Source organism: Epinephelus moara, chromosome 14, assembly GCF_006386435.1.
Source record: "Epinephelus moara isolate mb chromosome 14, YSFRI_EMoa_1.0, whole genome shotgun sequence".
Lineage (NCBI taxonomy): Eukaryota > Metazoa > Chordata > Actinopteri > Perciformes > Serranidae > Epinephelus > Epinephelus moara.
In genome coordinates this window covers 25318753-25341977 of record NC_065519.1, presented here as the reverse complement: position 1 = coordinate 25341977, position 23225 = coordinate 25318753, and the positions used below count along the sequence as shown (strand labels likewise).

Genomic DNA, 23225 nt, shown 5'->3' with positions numbered 1-23225 from the left:
TGGTAAAAAGGTTTGACATTTTAATTAGCTTGTGACAACAGAAGAATGGGGTGTTATCAAGGCTTTGTCTCGGGAGAAAATGACGATCAGTCACCAAAGTACAGCTAACTTTGTTGAAATAGTCCCTATCCAGAACAGCTTCCACTACTGGGCTAAGAATTAAGCTGAAAAAAATGAATGTCACATGTTGTTTTTTGCTCTGTGTGCAAGTTTGACAGAAAAATACAGGTTACGCAGAGAGTTTGCAGTAAAAATAGCAGCAGGGAGGAGATGAGCTGACATTGTGGGATCATGTTTTAACCTCTAAGCAGTAATTAAAATTTTCACAGAGGAACATGATGACAGAGGCACAGTGACAGCCTGTATGAAGTCTTCCTTACCAGCAGGTGGCAGTAAAGTCAAGGCTAACTCATCACTTTAAAGCCACGCTCCCTCTAAACCAAATAAGAACTTTGCCAAAGAGATGGGAGTACTTTGCTTAGCTAAAAACTCATGAATGGTATTTTCATTGTAGTAAGTGTTGAATGTACTCAAAGTCACTGGGTTACACAACACCCACACCGCAGTATTTCCTTCATATTAACATTTTATTCTTTGGTATTACTTCTTTTCACACTAGTTACATATAAACATGTTTAACAACGGTCCATTTCCACAAAAAAAGAGTATTTTTGTCCAATATTTGGCACGTACAACTTTGGCAACAAACTCAGCTTTAAACTTGTTGAAACAAAACTCCTCAGTTTGTCAGCATAGGTGTAGTATGAGGGTGCGTTTGTGCATCTTTGAGGGTGCAGGTGTGACGTGACATGATGTTGCAACCGGATGCGCGAGCCTGTGCAGGTTTGTATATTTGCTTTTTGCTCTATGTCACTCCTGTAATGCACATCCCTGAGCACCTAAACAGCACTGGCACACTTTGTGATAACATGGAGGCACTTTTATAGGTTTTGATCTTCACACAGTCGCTGTATTTCCTGCAAGAAAACACTAACAGAAATTTGAACTTAACAAGTCATCACTCCAGGAGTTGTGTAACACCTATACTGTACATTATTACATTCGCACACCGATAAGGTGCTGACAAAAGTGCATATTTACAGAGTGCTAAAAGGTCCGGGAAGAAGTAGAATCTTTGCAGAGCATCACAGACAAGGTTAAAAGGCGAAACACAGTGGCAGATAAAACAATGTGCAGTTTGAGGACTGCTTGTTGATTTGATGAAGGACATGATGGGATACAGTACTTTCGGCCAGTGAAGTACCAGTGTGGCGACATTTACAGCAACGATACCTGTACATACACCTTCCTCAGAAGGATGCCATAAAAAGATTTTCTGAATTTCTATGTTGGTCAACAATTATCTGAAAGCTATAACATGTAACATTTTGTATTAAAGGTCCAGTGTGTAGGATTAAGGGGATATATTTGGACAAGAGGAATACAATATAATACATGTGCTTCCTTTACTGTATAATCACCTGAAAATAAGAACCGTTGTATTCTCATTACCTTTGAATGAGCCGTTTATATCTACACAGGGAGCGGGTCCTCGCCAGGGAGTCTGCCATGTTGCACTGCCGGTGTGTTCACCACTGGATGCCACTAAATCCTACACACTGTTCCTTTAAAAGGTAGCCGTTTTATCAGTCCTTCCCCTCCTTCACAGTTGGTCACATTCTGCTAAGCAGTCTACTTTACTGTGTCTGAATTCTTTACATATACCGATGTATGTCAAATGTCAGCTGATTAAGAATATGAAAGGTGTAAGAATGCATACAACAGTGCTAACAAACCAATGAAAACGTAATACTTTGCACCAAAGCCTCTACCTGCTCAGAGGACATTTTCTGAAGTGTATTACAGAGAACCAAGCAGAAGAAACTTCAATCCACAGCAGCAAATTAAAATTTCCAAAGAGTCCTTATCAGGTATTGTAATGTAAGGGAAGTTGCAAACTGTAGCTTTGGATGTCTTTCTTTGCTAAAAGAAGTTTATCCAGTTTCCAGACACGCCACAAAGGTACAGTATAGTATTCAGGGAGGCATCACAATTTACACTGTTTCCTTTGAAGAGTCCTGAAGGATCCGCTATGTTGGGATTGTCTGTCAGTACCTCCAGCTGTCACATCTCAAAGTGACGGTAGATGCTCTCCACGTAGCTCAGGACTCTTTGCCAGTCAGGACCGCCTGCTCTCAGCATCTCCTCTACTGTCTGTGGAGCCAAATTTTCAAATAAGTTTATAAGCTCAAAATCAACTCTGCATCTGTCATAGAAAAGTCAGATGAGGCTTTACTGTACTCCGAGGCTTACCAGGGTTTGTGCAATCCCGACAGTCTCTCCTGTTTTGAATGCCAGACTGAGATTCTCCCTCTACAAAGAAAGGAATCGATAAGTTGGACACCATAAATCACTTGGTCCTATCCATTACACAGGCACCAGGAACACTTCCTACCTTGTTCTCTGGAGTGAGAGTGGTGTAAGGGATGTGTGAGGGGAGGTAGGTGTGGTAGACAGCACAGAAGGCAAGACCGTCGGCCCAGCTGCTGCTGAAGTTGGTGATGTCGATATTCTGCAGGGAGAGAAGAGACAGAATGGTGACACAAGAGAAATAAGGGGTTTACTAGTCAAAGAGTCAAACTGAAACTAACTATCTGAGCAGACATTTTGCACAGAGAACATTTTTGACATATCACAGAAGGGAGTAAATTTTAAAATGAATGATGGCTATTCAGCTGCTTCAGTCTCAGGGTCTTGGTATTGGGCATGCTGCTCAGTGTCACACTGTCATGGCTTATTGGGACACTTGGATAGAGCAGCGCCATCAGTCATGTCAAAGGTTTAAAAAAACTGGAGTCCTGACTTCCTAGTGGGAATATCAAAAGCAATGAACCACCTCTTCAAGTGAGGAAGAAAGTCCAAAAACTTTTCCTGTGGTTCTCACAAACAGATCAGCATGGGAACATATGCTATAATCACTATACATCACACCCCGCACATACATATGTGTATATAATCCTCTCAATTCACTGGAAAAAATGAAGTTAGCAAAGAGAAATGGTAAAAGACAAAACTGAAATTTCACTATTTCTTTAAGTTTTGTTCAGATACAGTTTCCCACTCAATCAGTTGACTTTAGGCCTTCCCCTTTTTCACTTGGGATAATTTGCAGAGGTGGGACTGAGTCATTGTTTTGCAAGTCACAAGTCTCAAGTCTTTGCAATCAAGTCCCAATTCAAGTGCCAAGTCAGAATGGGCAAGTTCCAAGTTAAGCTCCACATTAAGACTGACAAGCTGTGCGCCAAGTCCCAAGTCCTAAGCAATATGGCTGGGCGATATAACGGCTATGTACAATATATTGATATATTTTCAAACAAGATATAGATTCAGACAACACTGTTTATATCAATATCAAGAAGGGTCAAGATACATTACATATTGCATACCAGTTCGCATCTCTCATCTCTCATACTCTCCGCACAGCTCTGCCCAACTCCTCCAGCAACACTAAGAGAGACAAAGAGCTGCCCCTTTGTTTATTCTGGCTGTTAATTAGTCTACAGTGCAACCACAGTAGCACACATGCTGTGCAGCGCTGCGCTGCACGTGTGGGATGCAGAGCTGCTTGACTGTGTCAGGTAAGCGTTTGTTTGCTTGTTTGTGTGTGAGGTGGCTCATAGCACATCGCCGTACGTCTTGGTAGTTGTAGTCTAATGTGTGACACTGAGACAGCGCCTGGATGCAGACGACAGATGTGTTTTAAAAAGGCAGCGACAACAGACAATTCATATACAAGACGTATATAACGCAGACAAAGTGTTTCTTGCTCCTTCCCTCCCTCGGCCTCTCTGTTGATGCTATGTGCATAAATAGGATTGATAGCCTAAATAAATAAAGAATATTAAAATCATTTTCCAGCGCTAGATTCATTTGAAAGGCAGTGGAAAATGAGTGTTTAACAAATATTTTTAATCATTTAAAACTACAATGGATTTAAGCCTACATGATACTTTTATAGTCATATTATAGTTTTGTGTCCTGTGCTGTAAACCTTTAAACCTCTGCAGCTCCAGTGCTATGTGCAAAAAAATTTAAGTACGCCCCGCTATTTATTTTATATCATTTTTCATTTAAATGTCTTTGCATTTTATTTTGATCACAGTCTGTTTTTAAATAAGTGCTTGTGACGTCTCAAATGTGGCATTGACTTGCAACTGAAAACATGTAGCCCATTTCATTGACAATACCAAGATAAATACCGTGTATTACCATTCAGCCTGAAAATACTGAGGTCTGAATTTTTGTCCAGATCGCCCAGCCCTACTAAGCAAGTCATAATGGGCTCTTCACCAAATGTAATAATATATTAAATTTACAGAAAACATGAACATTTTTTAAAGTTTGTTCCTATTTGTTATAACAACTTTGTTGGAATTTGTTGCAATTTGCAATTGTAATTTTCAATCTGCGCGTTTTGCATACAGCAATTTGTTTTTCGTGACCATTGAATAGATGCTGGATGTGTGGAGCTAAGTGTTCAATTGATAGGTTTGAATAGGGTTAATATTAGATGATTCAGGAAATGAAGGGAAATAAAGTGACTCATGGCACACTTCTCAAATAGCATAGTTTCTAATCTTTGGGTTTGGTGGAGGGTATCAACATTTACAAGTCTAAAGGCTTAGGTCAAGTAGTCAAGTTAGGTCAAGTCACAAGTCACTTTTGTCAAGTCGAATCTGAAATCAACAAATTTGTGACTCGAGACCAAGTCATATGACTCAAGTCCATCCCTCTGACAGTCAGAATTTGCCACAACCTCTGTAAGCCAATCACCTTGTTGCTGGGAAAGAGTCCTCACACATCTTTCACAAAACTGTTCCTATTGCGTGCACACTAAATCAACTTATCATTTAATCACTCTGTAAGCCCTTCTTTTAACTAATCCATCCTGACTGAATTACACTAAGCTGTGAAATGTTTTCATCAATAAAACATTAGCTGTTGCTTGGGAAAAAACTTTTCAATTACATCTCTTACATTATGCTTTGGGGTTCAGCCCTTTAATACCAGTGTAAATGTACATAAAATATCCCCAAGTTCAGCTTTAAGAAAAACATGTTAACTACAGCATGCCCAGGATAACCTTGTAGCCTTGTGTTCGGCCCTGACACCAGCGGAGCAGCGAGTTTCTCTTCGACCCTCCGTGACGACGCAGCAGTAGGTTGAAACCATCCTGGGATCTGACAACAACAACAACAACAACGACTTGCTGTTATCAGTTAACCGTTATAAAAAAATCTTGTCACACAGTTGACTCTGTTATTGAGAGGAAAACCTAATTAACACACTGATTCAAGTAAGAGAGGTGTTTTGGCCCCAATATCGAGCGTTATGAGTTCACCAGACAAATGTACCGGGGTCAAAAGGAGTAATTAGATTTACACAGGATGTAGCAATTGGGCTGGTCCCTTGGACGCAATTGTTTGTCAGTGTGTGAGTGTGTTTTAGTGTGTGTGTGTGTAGACTCACTTAGTGGAAGGCAGCTCAGTGAGGGCAGAGTTGTATTTGTTCAAAGACTCCTCACGTTTTCCTGCACAGACAAGCAACCACACTTAATTACCCAGCATCATGCTTTCATTACAAACACTCCAAGCAGCAAGGAGAGAGGTTTAGCTACACTGCCCTTAAACATGCTAACACAAACTTCCACGTTTAAAGCAGCATTCACCACTAGTTAGTTTGGCCACTAGTGGGCAGCAGAACAAGCTGTTACAGTGACATTCTCTGTATAAAGTAGCAAGCCAGTTAACAAAAAAAAAGCAAAGTGACACATCCTGCAGACACAGAGCAACATTAGCATTTATTTTGAGTTGTGTTTCCATCATTCACTCTCCTTAAGCTCTGTTTTGGCTTCCAGCTGCTGAGAAAAATAGGCAACTATTTAGCAGCTAAATAACTTTGTGTCTGCTGTTTGGTGCTGGGCAGGTGGGGTTCAGTAATGGGTGACCCAGGAGTGAATTTTCACCCCTGTCACATCCCACTCCAACAAAAAAAACTTCCCCCATCGTCCCATCCCATTCCCTAAACAAAATACTGTTTATTTTTATTAGAACCGCATGTTTATAAAACTGACCTATTGTTATTCTGATCCCTGTCCCGCCCACTCCAACTGACATTTTTCTTGTCCTGTTCCAGTCACATGATGAATAGTGAAATTGACTTGATGGTTTATCTGAGCTTTTATTCTGAAAAGAAGCCTCATTATTTACATGAAAATTTCGACTAGTGCAGTTTTAAAAGTTAGCCTGTAGAGTTTACTTGTTAACAAACAAAAGTTATGTAAGGTTAGGTCTAATAAACACTTTGAAAGCATTTCCATCCTCATATATGAGCTGACTATATTACATTCTGCATCTACATTCATTTTACTTTCCAGCAATCTTCTTCTTCACTGCCTTTAGTGGCACATTGCTACTCTTCTTGGCCCATTACCGCCATCAATTATCACTCTTGTGCATCCTTGTGTATGTGTACAATGCAAACAACATGGGCACCCACTAGTATATACACTGCTTCATAGCACTGCTAGTGGTCAGAAATTCCACAGGGCACATTTTATAATAAAATCAATAACATGAAAAAACAGCTATATCACAAACACGAGCATAATGTGACACACACACACCTGTGTCAGTGCTTGGTCTGCTGTCTTGCCAATCCAAACTTCTCCGGCCTCTTAGTGGCCCCAAGTTCTTTAAAACACACAAGATTCATTAAAATTCAGACCAAAATCATGAATAAACAGCAAACCACAAATCAAATGCATGTGCATGTCCTGGCTGACAACCCAACTCCAATGGAGAATCTTATTCAAGATAAAGAGGTGACGTATCTCACCTTGTTCATAGGTCCCACAGTTGAGGCAGTGCTGGGCTGGGAGGTTCCGTTCAGCATGGTGGGGGAGCCCGAGGAAGCAGGTAATCTGGACAAGCTTCTGCAACAATACAATACATAGTTAGGAGAGCAGACCAGATAAAACAAACCAAATGTTTTTAATGGAATTTTTATAGGATAGCTGTTGGCTCCAGCTGTTTAAGCGGTTCAAAGTGTCCTCAAGTGAGCCTGTGAAGGCCTGTGGGTTGGGTTCAACACATTCAAAAGAAACCACAGTCTCAGTCCTGACCAAATTTGGTGACTTTCATCCATAAGTCAGAGACAAAAAATGTGGAAGACATTTCTGAAATATTCAACCATCCAAACATGTTAAAGTGCCAAATACACAAAATGATGCTTTCACAATGTGTTGCAGAAATACTATTTGTTTTTCTGTTAACAGTTTACCTCACCTTGACCTCTCTGTGGTTACCATCCTTCGTGTCTCGCTGGGTCGCACCTCTTCTCCACTCCTATCCTCATTGGTCACATTTCTCAGGTAGCGCTTAGTCACACCTTTACAGTCTGTTCTTGCCTCCTCGCTGACAACATTCTTCGTCAGTTCATTCTGACTCCTGCTTTCCATTTCTTCTCGCCCCAACCTGTACACTCCCCTCTCCATGCCCCTCTGGGTCCCTTCTTTGCTTTCACAGCTGTTGGTTGGTTCTCCATTATTATTGGGCCTCTCTGGCTCCTGACACGGAGCCTGGGTGAGAGTAGCCAGTCTCTGCCTGCTCTCCTTTAACTCTCCTCTCAGGGTTACCAGTTGCACATCAGCCTCCTTCTGTCTCTGCTGGGAAGCGGCCAGCTCCCTCTCCACATCCTTGTGCGCCGTTCGGAGCGCAGTCAATTCTTCTTCTGCCTCGGCTCTCAGACGGTCTGCCACTGCCACCGCCACCTGTAGGTCAGCCTGGAACTGCAGCCATTCCCCACGCTCCGTCTGGATGGGAAACAATACAGGGCGTTTAAGTGAGGAACAGCATTATTCCAACTGAGTGATGATGGTTTACATGAACAGACTGATATTCATGGTTCTTAAAAGATAAGGTAGATAGTCGCACACAATTAGCCTTAACACATCATCTCATGTGGTCTTCCAGAAGCATTTGCTTTCTAAATGTTTTGTTTTCATTTCAAAGTGTGCCTGGAAAAATCAGTTAAAGCCTATGCTTTATTTAGAACATTTTCACCACTTCACTTTGACATTGAACAGTTCTTTCTAACGGGGAACTGCAGCTGTTAACTGTGCTTTCTCCAAAGCCACCAGACTCCATTAAAAAAAAACTAATTTTACTTGCAGAACATGAGAGTTGCTGATCTACAGCTGCTTTGAACGGTAAGGTTCTTTGTGTTATTTTTTGACTTAGGCTTTCGAAAGGCTTAGTTCAGATTCACCAAAGTCTTGGGCTGTACAGGACTCACAATTATGTCAGTCCAATCAGATTTGGCTGTTCAATACAAAAATTCAACTACTCGTTTTTATTTTTCCATATAGTTTGAGAGTTTGAACAGGGTTTAGGGAACGTTCAGGATGACAACAATGTTCACAAAATATAGTTAACAAGTCAAGTTAGACCTCTGAGCTAATGTGTGCTAACTATGCTAACTACATATTAGAATTATGCAACAACAAAGCTTCTCTTCTTCTGGGCAGCTGCCTCAATCTCACTCAGACTCAACCCCAGTCTTAGCCTGCAGCTGCCTGTACTGGAGAGCAAAGTGAAAGCGAGGATCGCTCACTTTGCAATCTTAAACTTTCAGAAGGCAGCCCTACCAAAGTCACACAATAAAATTACTGTTTTTGTCAATGGAGTCTGGTGGCTTTAAAGACAGCATAGATAACTTTCAGATTCAGTTCCCCATCTGAAAGGGCTGTCTGATAAACTGATATTGATTTTCTTTAGGTGGCTAAAATAAATTTTGCTGGTGTCTTCTCCACAGCAGTACACTGCTTAGTTTCTGTGTCGATATTCCTGCTTGCTTTTCCAAACTGGAGGGCGTGGCGACTGACATCATCCGTATATAATACACTGACTATGGGTAAGTACCTCATACAACCCCACTTCAAATAATCCAAACTATCCCTTAAATACAAAGCATACCCTCTAAAAACAAACATACACACAATAGACAATAACTATAATCAAATGAAGAGTTAAATATCCATTTGGCCCTCATGAGGAGACTACAGGTCAAACTGAAAGAGCGGCAAGCCTGAGCAAGCACAGACGACTGGAGCAGGCAAGTCAGCTTTAATGAGGCAGAACTGAATTGTGAGCCAAAAGGTTTGCTCATGTCATATTAAAAAAATCATCAAGAATATGTGCTCAGTTTTTTGTTTTTTTTCCAAGGGCCTTTAATCAAGTTTGGACACATACAGAAAGAACAGATTTAAGCAATGTTTCAGGAACGGGGCCAAGGTTATATTGTGAAACTGCCATGTGTGTCACCAACACCAACATTCCTAATAAGCAGCATGGACAAATGGAATCCCAACTTTGACTCAGACTCTGTTTCATATCTTTGAGAATGACTGATGTAGAAAAAGTTTTCCTTCTTTGCCTCTGACGTGCAGAAACGCTATCCCAGACATCAAAAGACGCATTCACAACCAATGAAGCCAGACGGTAAATGATACCAGGACGTTAAAAAACGTTGAGCAACCATCATCACGAAAGGAGAGAGGGAATGAGAAAAAAAGTAGAAGGAGAGAGGAAGGACGATTAAAGCGGTTGAAATCACGCACAGATTTAATACTGTTAAGTCTGTGGAGCAATGTAAGCCAGAGAGATGTGAGGGGGTGCTGAGGAGATGAGGAGCTGGGAAGGTTTGTAATTAGATGAAGAATGGACGGAGATGTAGAGGAGGAGGAGGCGGCATCTGAGCCAAGTCGCTCCCTCATCTGACCAATGACTCAAGACCACAGCTGGACCCGATTACACTGGATGCACACACACATATCATATTTCCCTCTTCTTTCCCACACATACACCTCCCTTATTCTTTTACCTCACCACCAAACCACAGTGCTAGGTTTCCTCACACACATCTACACATTAAGGGTAAAATGAAACACACTCTTCCTGGCAACATGTGTTAAATGAATAATAGGATAGTGGTCTGTGTTTGGAGACGTTCTATATTAGGTAATACTAAAAAAAACCCACCCACTTGGACTTGATCGTGTCTCCACAGAGCCTTTGTTATCTGGACGTGGACACTCCAACTGGAGCATGTCTGTTTAAGGAAACAGGAAGGGGTGCTCCTCAAGTTCACACTGAGATAAGGGTGTGGATTGTCAGTCTTAAGGCACACACACTCATACACGTACTCCCTCAAGAGATGACCTAGTGCCCCACTCCAAGACCAGATGTGTTATCCCGCACACACACACACACACACATACACACGTACACTTGTCTATCCTCTTGATGCACATCTGAGTTTCTGACAATTCCTGGAAAGGGTCCAGCACACTTGGAGATTGTGTCAGTGTGTGTTCCAACCAGCTGTCCCTAGTTCACCTCCACACCCAGTCTTTCTAATACATACTTGGGGAAACATCCCAACTCTGTAATGGCTCCTCTCTCCAGCTTTCCACAGCTTTTTCGTGTGTGCTCTAAAAAAAAAAGTGTTTGAATACACCGTTACACCTATTAAGGGACACTTCATCCCCTCTACAGTAGTCACACACACGCACAAAATGGGCAAATTCCCCCCGACTGGCACATGAAAATAGCTTGGTAGCGCCTACAAGTTGCATATCTAAACGGCCACAGACATCAAAGAAAAGGGTCCCAAGTCGCCGCCATTTACTCTGCGCTGCAAATTCGACACAGCATGCACACAAGCCTCCTCCCTCCAAATCCTCCCAAACACATTAAATTGTCATTCTACATGTGAACAGCCTCCGTGGGCCTCCAGATACGGGGCTCTTTTTAGAGTGTGGGTCGCTGGAGCAGCCTAGCGAGGAGAATAGAGAGCAGAGGGGGAACCTGGAGATCATTCCTGGAAATCTCCGGCAGCATTCACCTGGAACTGATTCCAAAGCAGGGCTTAGAGATCGACTATGTCTCCAGGAGGGAGGGAACACAAATCTGACCAGTCACCCACCCACACACACACATACACACACACACTAGCCAGCCATGAATGGACTGTTTTCATTTTTGTTGGTTAAGACAATTGAAGACTGGTGGTGCGCGTAAGCACAGACAGATGGTACATCGGATAATACCCTTAGTAGTTCGCTGCACATTGGGTAATCATGTGTTTTCAGAATTCAGTTTAACTACAGTACATCGGAAATAGATTATGACTGCGGACAGACTGAGGAAGATGGAGCATTTGGGAACACAAGGATGAAGACAGATGAAGAGTTGAGGAGGAGCGGCTTAGCTGACAGGATGTGACTGGAAGAATAATGACAACTTAAAAGTAAAAAGGTCAAAAACTAAGAGGTCAGAGCTAAAGAAAAAAGGCTTAAGCAACTTGGGGTCAGATGAAAAGATGGATGGACGTTACAGAACGGACTAGGAGGCGAGGAGGGAGATAGAGGAGGGGTGGGGAGAAGATAGTGGGAGGAAGGAAGGGATGAGATAGAAAGGAGCACTGCAGCAAAAGTTGGAGGGTAATTGTTTTGAGTTCTTGTGCTCAGGGAGGAGCGGTCAGCCCTCTGATGGAGGAAGAATGAAGAAAAGGCAGAGAGGCACAGCCAGGGAAGGAGGAGGAGGGAGCCTCCATACAAAGCTAAAAAACCAATTGAACCAGCCAAGAATTTCAATGCATCTGTACGTGTTTGTGAGTCTTCTGTCTCACGTGGAGCACACACACAAAAACACATGGCCAGTCAGTCAGTGCGAGCCCCCCACCACCACCACCACCACACCGCCACACAGCACAAAACAAAACAAGTTTTGTCTCCTGAACAGCCGAATGTGAACCCCCTCCTCCGCACTGCACTCCCCTTCTCTGGCGCGCCACAAAAAGGCTCCCAGGACTGCAGAGCAGACTGAGAGGGTTCATAAAGTCGAGCTTTGCAGGCTTATATTGCCCTACCGAGGGCCCATGTAAACACAGCATTGGATTGCCCTGATTTCTAATGCACGGCTACCTCTCAGTGGTACACCACAGTCTCTCTGAGGTTTAGCTGGCCTATGTCAGGCTTATATTTCCAGGTCCCTCACAGGGATGTGGGAAAGTAGAGAAAAGAGGAAGAAAAGACAGGAGGGAGCTGGGACTGCATATCAAGTATGGAGAGCAATGACACCAAGGAGGTGTGGAGTAGAAGAGTACTTGATTGTCATGTGTGTCAGTTTAAAACTTGGTTGCAATATAATAGTTAAAATGATTCTAATACATGGCAGAATAAAACAAAAGTAGAAGTGGGGACAGTCACAGTGGGAAGAAAAGAGATGGGCTTGAGGGAAAAATACTACAGGTCATACTCCAGCTGTTGTAATCTGTGACAGATCTAGAGGAAGCTGGGAGCCCCTGGCTACAATCCTCATAAGGGAGGGTCAGGAATTGGAACGAGCGACCGACAGGAAATTACCGCAGCATATCACCATCCTCGAAAGAGCATGGAACGCCCAAGCAATAGACTGAAGAATTTATATATCTTATTGTGCACGGTTTATCTTTAACTCTGGGTTTGGAACCTATTACTGGGTCAAAATAACTGGTGGTTCCCTTCTGGACAGGCATTTTTTGAGAAACGAAAAGAGAAATAAATGTGTGTGATCAAAAACACTTCCATGTCAAAACCTAGAATGTGGCTAGACTGTGTATGAAACACCAGAGGGCTTTTAATTTGAAACAGGAAGTGGTGGCATTCACTCAGTCACAGACTTTGCCCTACTGTTGTGGTCCAGCCCAAAAATGAATGTAAAAACATCTTGAAATGCCTAATAATACACTGAGACACACTAACACAGCAGAGGGAACCTACTTCCCCTGGAGCTGTACCCACTGATCATGTAACACCACCCTCCCCTCTACAGCTCCGCTCGGTAATGTGCGTCTCTGCTTGACTGGTGGAGGCTGCGCAGCATCGGCCACTATCGGAAGCAAGTTCAGCCGATATGGAGAGCTTGTAAAAGATCTGATGGGTGCCGATTAATCGCCCAAACTGATTAATCAGTCGCTCTAGTTACGAGTTGTTACTGACACTTTCCGATGTCTCCTATTCACTTTCTCCTCGTAAGGGTAGCGACATCCGTTCCAGCATAGGAACATGTAATATACAATGACGTTACTCATAAGCCCAGTTCCATGCACCGTTCTACAACATTCTAAAAACCTGTCTGTTCACACCAATGCAACTAGATGAAATGGTCTATCATCTCTATGCAACAACTCTCAGGATTTCCTGCTTTTCAGGATTATTTTGTGTATATAATTTGTAGCAAGCCAACCCAACATCTGACACCGGCACACTGTGAGGAGGGAAACAGAGAGCCAGGGATGGAGCACCTGAATCTTTGGTCTGAACTGGGCTATAAATTTTGTATCATACAGACAAAGCTGTTCCTCAAGCAAACTGATGCGATGATGCTTTTTTCCTTTGTTCAAAACTGCCCTTTCTGCCCTAGCTAGCTAGCGAGCTTTCTAATTCCAATGTGACAGTGGTTACAGAAAATGAGCCAAACAAAGTTGTCTCTCATCTGATGATAGCAATGTGTTTTCCTACGCTGTGACAAGAGTGTGAAGATGACACATTAAGGTGTTGTTGTATTACTCATGTAGCGGCTGGCTAGATCGCTATCCAGCTTGCTAATTCCACCATGCCATGCTGGTTACAGAAAAATACGGAAGTCAGTAATACAGGACTGTCAGCGCCCACAGCCGTCAGCAAGAGCAAAAGCCAATGGGGAAACACCAACACTTGTGTCATCGCTCACTCTGACCAAAGCTTTAACTTCATCACTCACTCAGGACTGGCTTCACATGCTGCAGTCCAGCCAAAAAATGCAACAATGAAGGCAACAAGTGACCTGCTAACATTCAAAAGTTATGTCTTCCTTTCAAAAAAAGGAGCCACAACAGTATGCAGCTATCTCTGATCAGCACCACAAGTATGAGCTACAACAACCTTTGACAGAAGACGATCTCAACGATCTCCCTCTTTTGGGCCTCTCAAGAGAAGCAGAGTACAGGAAGACCTCCATTAGCAAAGCTGCAGCTCGCAGCGGGGCCCAGTCTGAAGCTTATTGTGATAGAGGGGGATGGAGGATGACACGGTGTGTTTTGGTGTTATCTCCTGGATGAAAGGTCACAAGCACTACAGTGACTTATGTATAACTGGAGTGCGTGACTTCCTGTTTACACTGCTATACTTATCCACTGTAGTCTTTTAAGTGTAATGGCAAAAAAAGTGTTTCCCTCAAGACAGGGAAAGCTACATTTTAGTGGGTAATGCGAGACAAACTTTGAAATAAAAACTCAAGAGAAGAAGACAGGTATTTTCTCTGTAAGTGTTGTCCCTAATTGACTGTTACCACTCTCTAAAATCATAGTAATCGTGAAACAATGGGTCCCTCTCTTCAGACAGAAATAGACAAAAGCAGGCTTCTTATTTCCAGCTGGCAGACATTGATTTTTCTGGCTGAAATGGTAATTGTCACCATTTTATCAGCTATAGAGCTAACTGAGCTAGCTTCAGGTCCATGAGCTGGGTGAAAACTTTGTCTCTCTAATTATAATCTAATATAATCTAATCTATATTAGTTGAGATAAATGCACCCTCAAATGTATTGTTTTCAAAGTGGACGCACAGCAGGCATCCTCAAAAGTCAGAGCGAAGCACGCCTTCCTGACCGTCTACTTTTCAGGTCACAACTGCTGCACCCTGAGATAAACCGAGTTCAACTTTTGGAACACAGCAGCACACACCTCATGTCATGTGATGAGGAGCAACCAATCACAGCCGACAGATATCTTTCCCTTCTTCTGTGAGTATCAGTCCATGGTAAATATGGAAAAGTTGATCATTTCAGTGCAGGGCTGCCAGAGCTTTACATCTGTCTCACAGACCATAGGTCTACACACTTATAAACAGCGCCTGGGAGAAGATCAGCTCTGCACTCAGGATTTCAGGTAAAAAGGTTATGATAAGGTTCTTGTTAAGGTTGCTTAGCAACCTTAGACGCAACCTGTCACTGTGCTCAAGAAAGCTGGCACAAAAAAGACACTAGAGTAGCACGCCTACTACCAGGTGCTAAGCTAGACAAGACAAGATGATCACTGCAGGAAAGGAGTTTCGCGAATGGTCAACATCTTTACACATCAGGCATTGAATGACGAGAAAATTTCATGTCACCATTATCCTGACCACAATAACTGCCATCATCAAAATCATCAAAAATGGCACTAAAACATACTGAAACTACTTTACCTTACATTTTGTTAAGAAACAAATATTTTTATTGCATCATAGATAGGACACATATGTTTTTAGTGATCATCTATTTAGGTAACAATACACAATCTTAAATATCTTTCTTACATCTTTCAATAGGAAATATGCAGATGACTGATTGAGATCTTCTGGTTTGTTAAGGTTGGTATGAATGCAGCCTGTTTTTGCAGAGTCTCCTCTATTGTTGGTTGCCCAGCATTTTCTTTGGGCACTGTTGGACACAGTATTCACTTTTATGGAAATTCACAACAATCAACTTATCATGTTTTTTTTACTAGGATCTGCAATCGTATATTGTCCTACCCCCCTATTACACACAGCCAAGAATTGGAGAAAAGGAAACTGGCCAGAATATATTCTAAAAGCAAACAACCTTTCTAGCTCATCTCACCTGCAAAGTACTCTTCAAACTCTTCACTTCTGTCAGTAGATGCTTCAGTATCTCTGAGGGAAGGATACAGAAATGTCAGAAGACATCACATGCATATCAAATACAAAAAAATGTCAAGGAAATGGATTTGCCCTTCTCAGGAAAGGGAAATGTTAGGCCCACAATGAAATGACAAGTTTTAGTACTCAAACAAAAATGCTGTGGACCTGAATATTATTTATAGGCAGTATATAGTGTATTATATATTACCCGCTGTGTTTGTGGCTCCATCCTTACTGGCAGTAATACCCAGTGTTGTCCTACACTCCTCCAGCAGCTTCTCCAGCTCCTCACCCTGGCTATCCCCAGCTTTGTGAGCGGGTAACAAAGACTGACTCAGACCACTGTCCCTTTCCCTCCATTTCGGCCCGAAAGAACTGCTCACCACAGGTGAGGCACTACTCAGAGAAGAGGGGCTCTTCGTAGGACTGATGGCCACAGTCCTCCCTGGGGAGACCAGTGGTCGAGGGGTGGAGGTGGGAGGACCTCCATTTCTCCCCAGAGTAGCTTGTCCTTTACCCACAGTACTTCCTGGCTTGCTGTGAAGCGGGCTAACTACAGGGCCAATGGTGGAGTTATTTGAGCTGACTGGTGGATGAGGCCTCCAATCAGGAGGGGGACCGGAAGTGGTAGAGGTGGTGCTGGACTGTGCTTTCTTCCCACTGGGTGTGAGGGTTGGGACTGGAGGTGGAGGTGAAACTGGGGCTGCAGAGGAAGGTTGAGGTGAGGTAGGGGGAAGGAGCTGGGGGACACTGGGTATGAAAGCAGGCCCATCACCCTGTGGAGAAGCAGGAGGAGTGTGGAAACTATCCCCATGGACCCCTAGAGGGAAAAACAAAGAAATACATGTTAGAAAAACTAAAGATATATTTTAAAATGCACAAGATATAATCTGCTTTGAATAACAATTTGTACTGTGTAGGCTGGAGATTTTAAAGTGTGGGTGAAGTAAAATTAGAGATTTGCCTCTACACTCATAACACATGGTGGTACAGTGGTTTTGTCACCTCGCAGTAAGAGGGTTCCTGGTTTGAACCCAGGGTGAGGGGTTCAAATCTCAGGGTGAGGGAGCCCTTCTGTTTTCTCTAGATACTCCGACTTCCTCCCACAGTCCAAAGACATGTAGGTTAAATGGTGACACCAAATTGCCCGTAGGTGTGAATGTGAGCGTGAATGGTTGTCTGGCTCCATGTGTCAGCCCTATGATAGTCTGGCGACCTGTTCAGGGTGTTCCCCGCCTCTCGCCCAAAGTCAGCTGGGAAAGGCTCCTAGGGGATCCCACAACAGGATAAGTGGTTAAGGAAAATGCATGAATGAACTCATAATACATGTCTGAAAATCCATTCATATATTACTTGTGACTGCGTATCCTATACAAGGCTGCAAGGGGGCTGAAGCCTATCCTAGCTAACACTGGCTGAGAAATGGGGTACACCCAGGACAGGTCGCCAGACTATCACAGGGCTGACACATGGAGCCAAACAACCATTCACACTCACATTCACACCTACAGCCAATTTAGAGTCACCAGTTAACCTAACGTGGATGTCTTTGGACTGTGGGAGAAGACACTCCTTAAAACAGCCTATAATTTGCTAGCTAGCTATTAGCTATCATTAATACCCGCTGGGTGTGTGTAATACCTGTAATTATATGACCTGTTATGAGAACCAACCCACAAAAATACAAGTTAATCAACCACCTGAACCTGACCCAACCCACAAACCGCCTACTTAATGCATTATGGCTATTATAATGCATAAAGTTAGCAGTTTGCAGGTTGGGTCAGGTCGGGTCACAACTATCAGGACTGAGCACTGGAGCGCTGCTCTATGTGTGTGTTGTGTTTGAGAGAGAGCGAAAGAGAAACTGACAGAGAAAGGGAAAGGGAAAGTGGAAGGTGGACTATTATACGCAATAGCGGACACACCCCCAGCATTTCAGAGTGATGAATACTGCTCATTTTTTCTTGATTTTGAAACCTAATTTTATGTACTGTCAAATTTGGCTGGGTGGTTAATAACACATTTTCTGTGGTAACAAACTCAGAAAACGTCTATTTTTGGCTTCCAAACCAGTTGTGATGTCACAAAATCCTGTCATAAATTGAGATTTACGGTGACTACAGAGAAACTTTCCTCTTTCAGCAGATGAATGTGAAAGCAGCGTCTTGGTGTCAAACTCTGCCCGTGCATCATTCTACGCAGTGAAGGTGAATCGTCCAAGTGAGGCAACAATTTTACAAAACTTATTCTGAGTGGGCGTTAAAGTTATGAATAACTGTGAGAGACACAACAAAACATACTGAAAGAAATGTCGGAGATACTGAATCAGAATGGAGGGAGACAAACAGTTAAGCAGTCACTTGTCTGGCATGTTGACACTGAAAACACCATTCAGGGAGATGACCAGACCAGCAAACATCCAGGCCATGTCCCTGAAGATGAACGCTTTAATACAGACATTCCTTCTTGGCTGCTCATCCACAATACTGCGCGACACTTATTCTCCAAATTCAGGAACCCACACATACACAGAGGACAAATGTTTTCCATACAAGGACCAAATTGTAGCAGTCAGGCACAAATAAATTTCCAAACTTGACACAATAGCACTAAGACAAGTGATTTTAACTTTTTGGCTCGGCGCTCCTTGCCCAAAAACAGCACGCCACCAATAATAACTGGAGGAGCTATGGGAACCACTGGGCATGGTGTCTCCTTCTTTTCTTTGCTCCTTTGCCTTGTTTGGACAAAAGCCTCACTGCTAGCAGAAGTGAATGTTTTTTTTTCTATAATGATGTAAGAGCAGCAGTTGAACATTTGCAAAGTTACGCACCACCTGCTGCAAGGCCAAATCACTGGAAAAGAATGACAGGATTGTCTAATAACTTTCTCATGCCACCCCTGCTTTTTATTCCTTCATTCCAAACCTTAATGTGCTCGTCCAACCATGCGCACGGGGTGGCAGATTGACTGAATGAGAGTGTGTGTGTGTGTGTGTGTGTGTGTGTGTGTGTGTATGTGCGCGCGCGTCCATTGAGGTCTGTGTGTGTGTGTCAGATAGCATTAGGCTTCCTATGATTAATCCGCTGCCCTTGTGCTGAGCCGGGGAATTCTGCCGATTCATCACAGCTGGCCCGGCGGGGCCAGAACGAATCACATAGGGACGCGAGGAGAATGACCACTCACTGAGCAACACACAGGAGGGCTGCCAAGATTCCTGCTGCCGCTCAGCACACACACACACAGCCTTTCCGCTTGCTTCTCCTTTTGTTGCCTTCAATTTCCTGATTACCCCTTATCCACCCCTCTTTTATACAGTCTCCTCGCTCTTCCTGTATTCCTCTTCTTTTACCTCTGTACCATCCTCCTCTACTACATCTATCAGAGCCTTGAGGTGTGCTGGCTTTATTCTCACAACACCAGGCCAACACACACACTGCCAGGCGTGTGTGTGTGTGTGTGTGTGTGTGTGTGTGTACTGCCAAACATTTGAAATCCATTTCAGCATGCAGAGACAGACAAAAGAGGGAATCAAGGGAAGTAATTTAACCAAAAAAAGGGATTGCAGGCTCATTAGTGTGTATCTGTGTGTTGACCTACCTGTGGGTCCATGGCCGTCCTTGCTGGAAAAGTTGCCCATACTGCAGTAATGGGGTTTGGGCCACTGATGGGGCCCTGCAGGTGCCTGCTGCTCTTTCACTCAGCCCAGACCAAAGTGGCACTGTGGAGGTGACCTACACACACACACACACACACACACACACACACACACACACACACACACAGGACATCCAGAAAGAAGATGGATGAAGTCATGCACTTACGCTCTGTTATCCAGCTGAGAAATAATTCAGAGACAGCAGCTCTGGACAGAATCAACCTTCACTCTTTTTAACTTTATGATAGACTGATGGAGGTTACAGAGGAGCATGCGACAAACAAAGCTGTTGACATGACAGGCTTACACACACAAACTCTACACCAGAAATGCACCAAAACACAACCCACACCATTGAAACAACATAAGAACTCCAAGTTAATACAGCGAGTGTCATTAATAAGAAAACGTAGCTTCATTCTTGTTCAAACGCCATTAAGTCTCACGCGCTCTCTTTCACACAGCCCTGCATCCAAGTGTATAAAAACGTGTTTAGAAAAGTAACTTAACGTATCGGCCACTAAGTTTAAACCCCAAACTTTAACATTAAGTGCAATAACAAGTGGATACAAACCCTTGAAAGCGGACAAATAACTCCCCAAGTCCTTTTGTTCGGAGTTTTGGTCAACTCTTCTTCTCCACGCTTTGCTTGTCTCAGCGCTGCTCAGCGGAGCGCACTGCCCTGCTGTGTCCTCACGGAGGAGAGGGGATGGCACACAGACAACTGCAGCTGCATTCCCTCACAGCAAAGTTTAATCCCAGCAACATGTTGCTGCTGGAGACAACTAGATAAAACGACAAAATCTGATTTGAAACCGTGCATAGGCTCATAGAGCGATAAAAAAAGCCTTTGAACATCAATATCCGATGGCGCCGATAGGCAGAGGATGTGTCCACTGGAGGGCACCGTTATGCCGCGTTAGGAGGGACCTGTTGCCGCAGGGATGTGTGCTGGCCCTTCCTCTCTTTTACCTCTTGACTTTATTATGAAGCTGATTCACAGGCTGATGACCCACTGACCTACTGTGCCAGGCAGCCCCCGGCTAGAAAACTCTATTGGATCTTTTTCTTACAGCAGCTTTTGCTTTAACTGTTTAACATTATTTAAACTTTCCCATTCAGTGTTTGGCTCCTACATCAAACAGATGATGTGAATTTGAAGATGCTGACTGTTACATATGAGCTGTGAGGGCTTGAAACTGAGGTATTGCAAGGCAGTAAATCAAATGTGGCCTCCAAGTTGTCAGATATGCCCAAAAAGGCCACTTTATTAGGTAGGCTACACCTGTTTAACTGCACCTTGATGCAAATAGCTTGTCAGCCAATCATGTTGTGGCAACTCAATGCATTTAGGCATGTAGACTTGTTGCTGAAGTACAAACTGAGCATCAGAATGAGGAAGAAATGTGATTTAAGTGACTTTGAACGTGACATGGTTGTTGGTGCCAGTGTTTCCGAAGCTGCTGATCTACTGGGATTTTCACGCACAGCCATCTCTAGGGTTTACAGATGATGGTTCGAAAAATGCCTTCTTGATGCCAGAGGTCAGAGGACAATGGCCAGACTGGTTCAAGATGATAGAAAGGCAACGGTAACTCAAATAACCACCCATTACAGCCAAGGTCTGCAGAAGACCATCTCTCAACAAACAATTTGTCGAACCTTGAAGCAGATGGGCCACAGCAGCAGAAGAAGACTGGGAAAACATTGCCTGGTCTGATGCGTCTGGATTTCTGCTGTAACATTCAGATGGTAGGGCTGGAATTCGGTGTAAACAATATGAAAGCATGGATCCATCCTGCCTTGTATCATCGGTTCAGGCTGGTGGTGGTGGTGGTGTAATGGTGTGGGGGATATTTTCTCGGCACACTTTGGGCCCCTTAGCACCAACTGAGCATCGTTTAAACGCCACAGCCTACCTGAGTGTTGTTGCTGACCGTGTCCATCCCTTTATGACCACAGTGTACCCATCTTCTGATGGCTACTTCCAGCAGGATAACGCTCCATGTTTCAAAGCTCAACTCATCTCAAACTGGTTTCTTGAACATGACAATGACTTCACTGTACTCCAATGGCCTCCACAGTCACCAGATCTCAATCCAATAGAGCACCTTTGGGATGTGGTGGAACAGGAGATTCGCATCATGATGTGCAGCCGACAAATCTGTGTGATGCTATCATGTCAATATGGACCAAAATCTCTGAGGAATGTTTCCAGCACCTTGTTGAATCTATGCCACGAAGAATTAAGGCAGTTTTTAAGGCAAAAGGGGTCCAACCTGGTACTAGCTAGGTGTGCTTAATAAAGTGGCCGGTGAGGGTATAACCACAGTCATAAACACACTTAATACATTGCAGTTATTATTATTACTGGGTCTAGTATTGGTTCAATTCTTTGTTCAGTGCAGTTTGGTTTGGTCAAGCAGTGTTGCCATAGCTCACAGGCTAATCTAACTAACATGTCTTTATTGCATTAGATTTGTCAGATAGCCCACATGAAGTCTGACGTGTAATGTACGTAGACAGTATGGATTTCATCTGTTGCACACCCGTACAGTACAATGTATAGCTGTACTTTCTTATGATAAAAATCATTTACATTCTACAGGATATGGGAAAAATTCTTGGTGTTGCTTTGTGTATGAATCCTGTCTCTTTTTTCCTGGGTCACCTGTGTAAAGATGCTATTGTTGATGCGCTGCGAGGAAGAATATCCTTTTATCATGGCTAAGTGACAAACCAAATTCTAAGGCAAACTGGCACAAGATAATCATGGAGTGTCACAAATACCTGACCTGTTTGCTTCACTCGATTCATGAAAATACAGACTCCATACCTTCATTTCTCAAACTGTACTGTGGCTTCAACTCTTGCACTTACAGATACTGCACCTATGGAATGTACTGTTGTTTTGAATTCATATTTAAATCTTTTGTCATTTCTACTCTTGATGGATTAGCAGACCAGTGTTGTGCTGAGCTGTTCAATGTTGTTTGTAAAAAGAAGTGAGGGGAAGAAAGGCGATGCATTTATGCTCATATATTGAACTAATTTGATCACTCTTGCATTAATGGAATTATTTGATTTGATTTCATTTGGCCATACACACCATACACATGACACACTTGTTTTATTATTGACAAAAGAAAAGAAAGAAAGTAAAACAAAAGACTATAAACAGCATGTAACACAAGCACAGCAGGACAAAAACAGTCAGAGTTAAGAAAAGTTATTTCCATAGTGAACCTGGCCTGCTGTGCCTCTGCTACATTAAAAATTTAGGTGAAAGCTGTGACCTGCAGATTGAATTAGGTATTACTTATTGCCCAAGAAGTACATTCATCAAACTGTCTTTTTCCAATTTCCTTGAAATGTTTTACACCCATTTTAATAGATTCTGAGTATTGCATGTCATCTGCATCTTGGCTACACACATTTAAGGATGTAGAACCAAAGAACCATGAATCTATGGATTCTGACTGACTTTGTTTCATACCTACACTGGTGTTTAGCATGCTCAAACTCCTGTAATGGTCTGTGTTTAAATGGACAATTTTCTTGCAATCCAAAATGTAATGTCTTGCTTATTTTGTACAGTCTGTAAGTGGGCTATTTACTACTTACTAAGGTGTAGCCTGTAATCATGACTCCATATGACATTATGAATTCTGGTTGAAGCAATTTTCATGTTTGACTCATAAAATAGATAAATAAACAACTATTCATCATCTACAATATGAAGTCTGAAGCATCAATGTCAGTATCAGCAACTGCTCTGTG

At 43.0% G+C, this 23225-nt stretch overlaps 1 protein-coding gene across 2 annotated transcripts; it reads right to left on the bottom strand.

Moving 5' to 3' along the window:
• Positions 1 to 580: 580 nt before the first annotated feature.
• On the bottom strand, positions 581 to 20311 carry si:ch211-195o20.7 (cytospin-A). 2 transcript variants are annotated; one of them, XM_050061669.1, is made up of 12 exons: positions 20020 to 20311; positions 19388 to 19521; positions 15993 to 16604; positions 15744 to 15796; positions 7347 to 7873; positions 6898 to 6991; positions 6686 to 6752; positions 5530 to 5590; positions 5144 to 5240; positions 2456 to 2572; positions 2314 to 2373; positions 581 to 2214 (listed from the first exon to the last, which is right to left on the bottom strand). In XM_050061669.1, the coding sequence occupies exons 2-12, from the start codon at positions 19425 to 19427 to the stop codon at positions 2125 to 2127; spliced, it is 1818 nt and encodes a 605-aa protein (XP_049917626.1). In that variant the 5' UTR covers positions 19428 to 19521; positions 20020 to 20311; the 3' UTR covers positions 581 to 2124. The 2 variants fall into 2 exon arrangements, with proteins under 2 accessions (XP_049917626.1, XP_049917625.1); XM_050061668.1 differs by having other exon boundaries at positions 6898 to 6994; positions 20020 to 20309.
• Between the last annotated feature and the right edge of the window lie 2914 nt (positions 20312 to 23225).

What these genes read in the sequence shown, in the direction of transcription:
- si:ch211-195o20.7 (XM_050061668.1), bottom strand. Translation starts at nt 19,427, where the DNA reads ATGGGCAACTTTTCCAGCAAGGACGGCCATGGACCCACAG. An exon ending in TGGAGCCACAAACACAGCGG is followed by an intron (nt 15,797 to 15,992) that starts GTAATATATAAT and finishes TCCTTCCCTCAG; the next exon opens with AGATACTGAAGCATCTACTG. An exon ending in GCCGAACACAAGGCTACAAG is followed by an intron (nt 2,573 to 5,143) that starts GTTATCCTGGGC and finishes CTCTCCCTGCAG; the next exon opens with AATATCGACATCACCAACTT.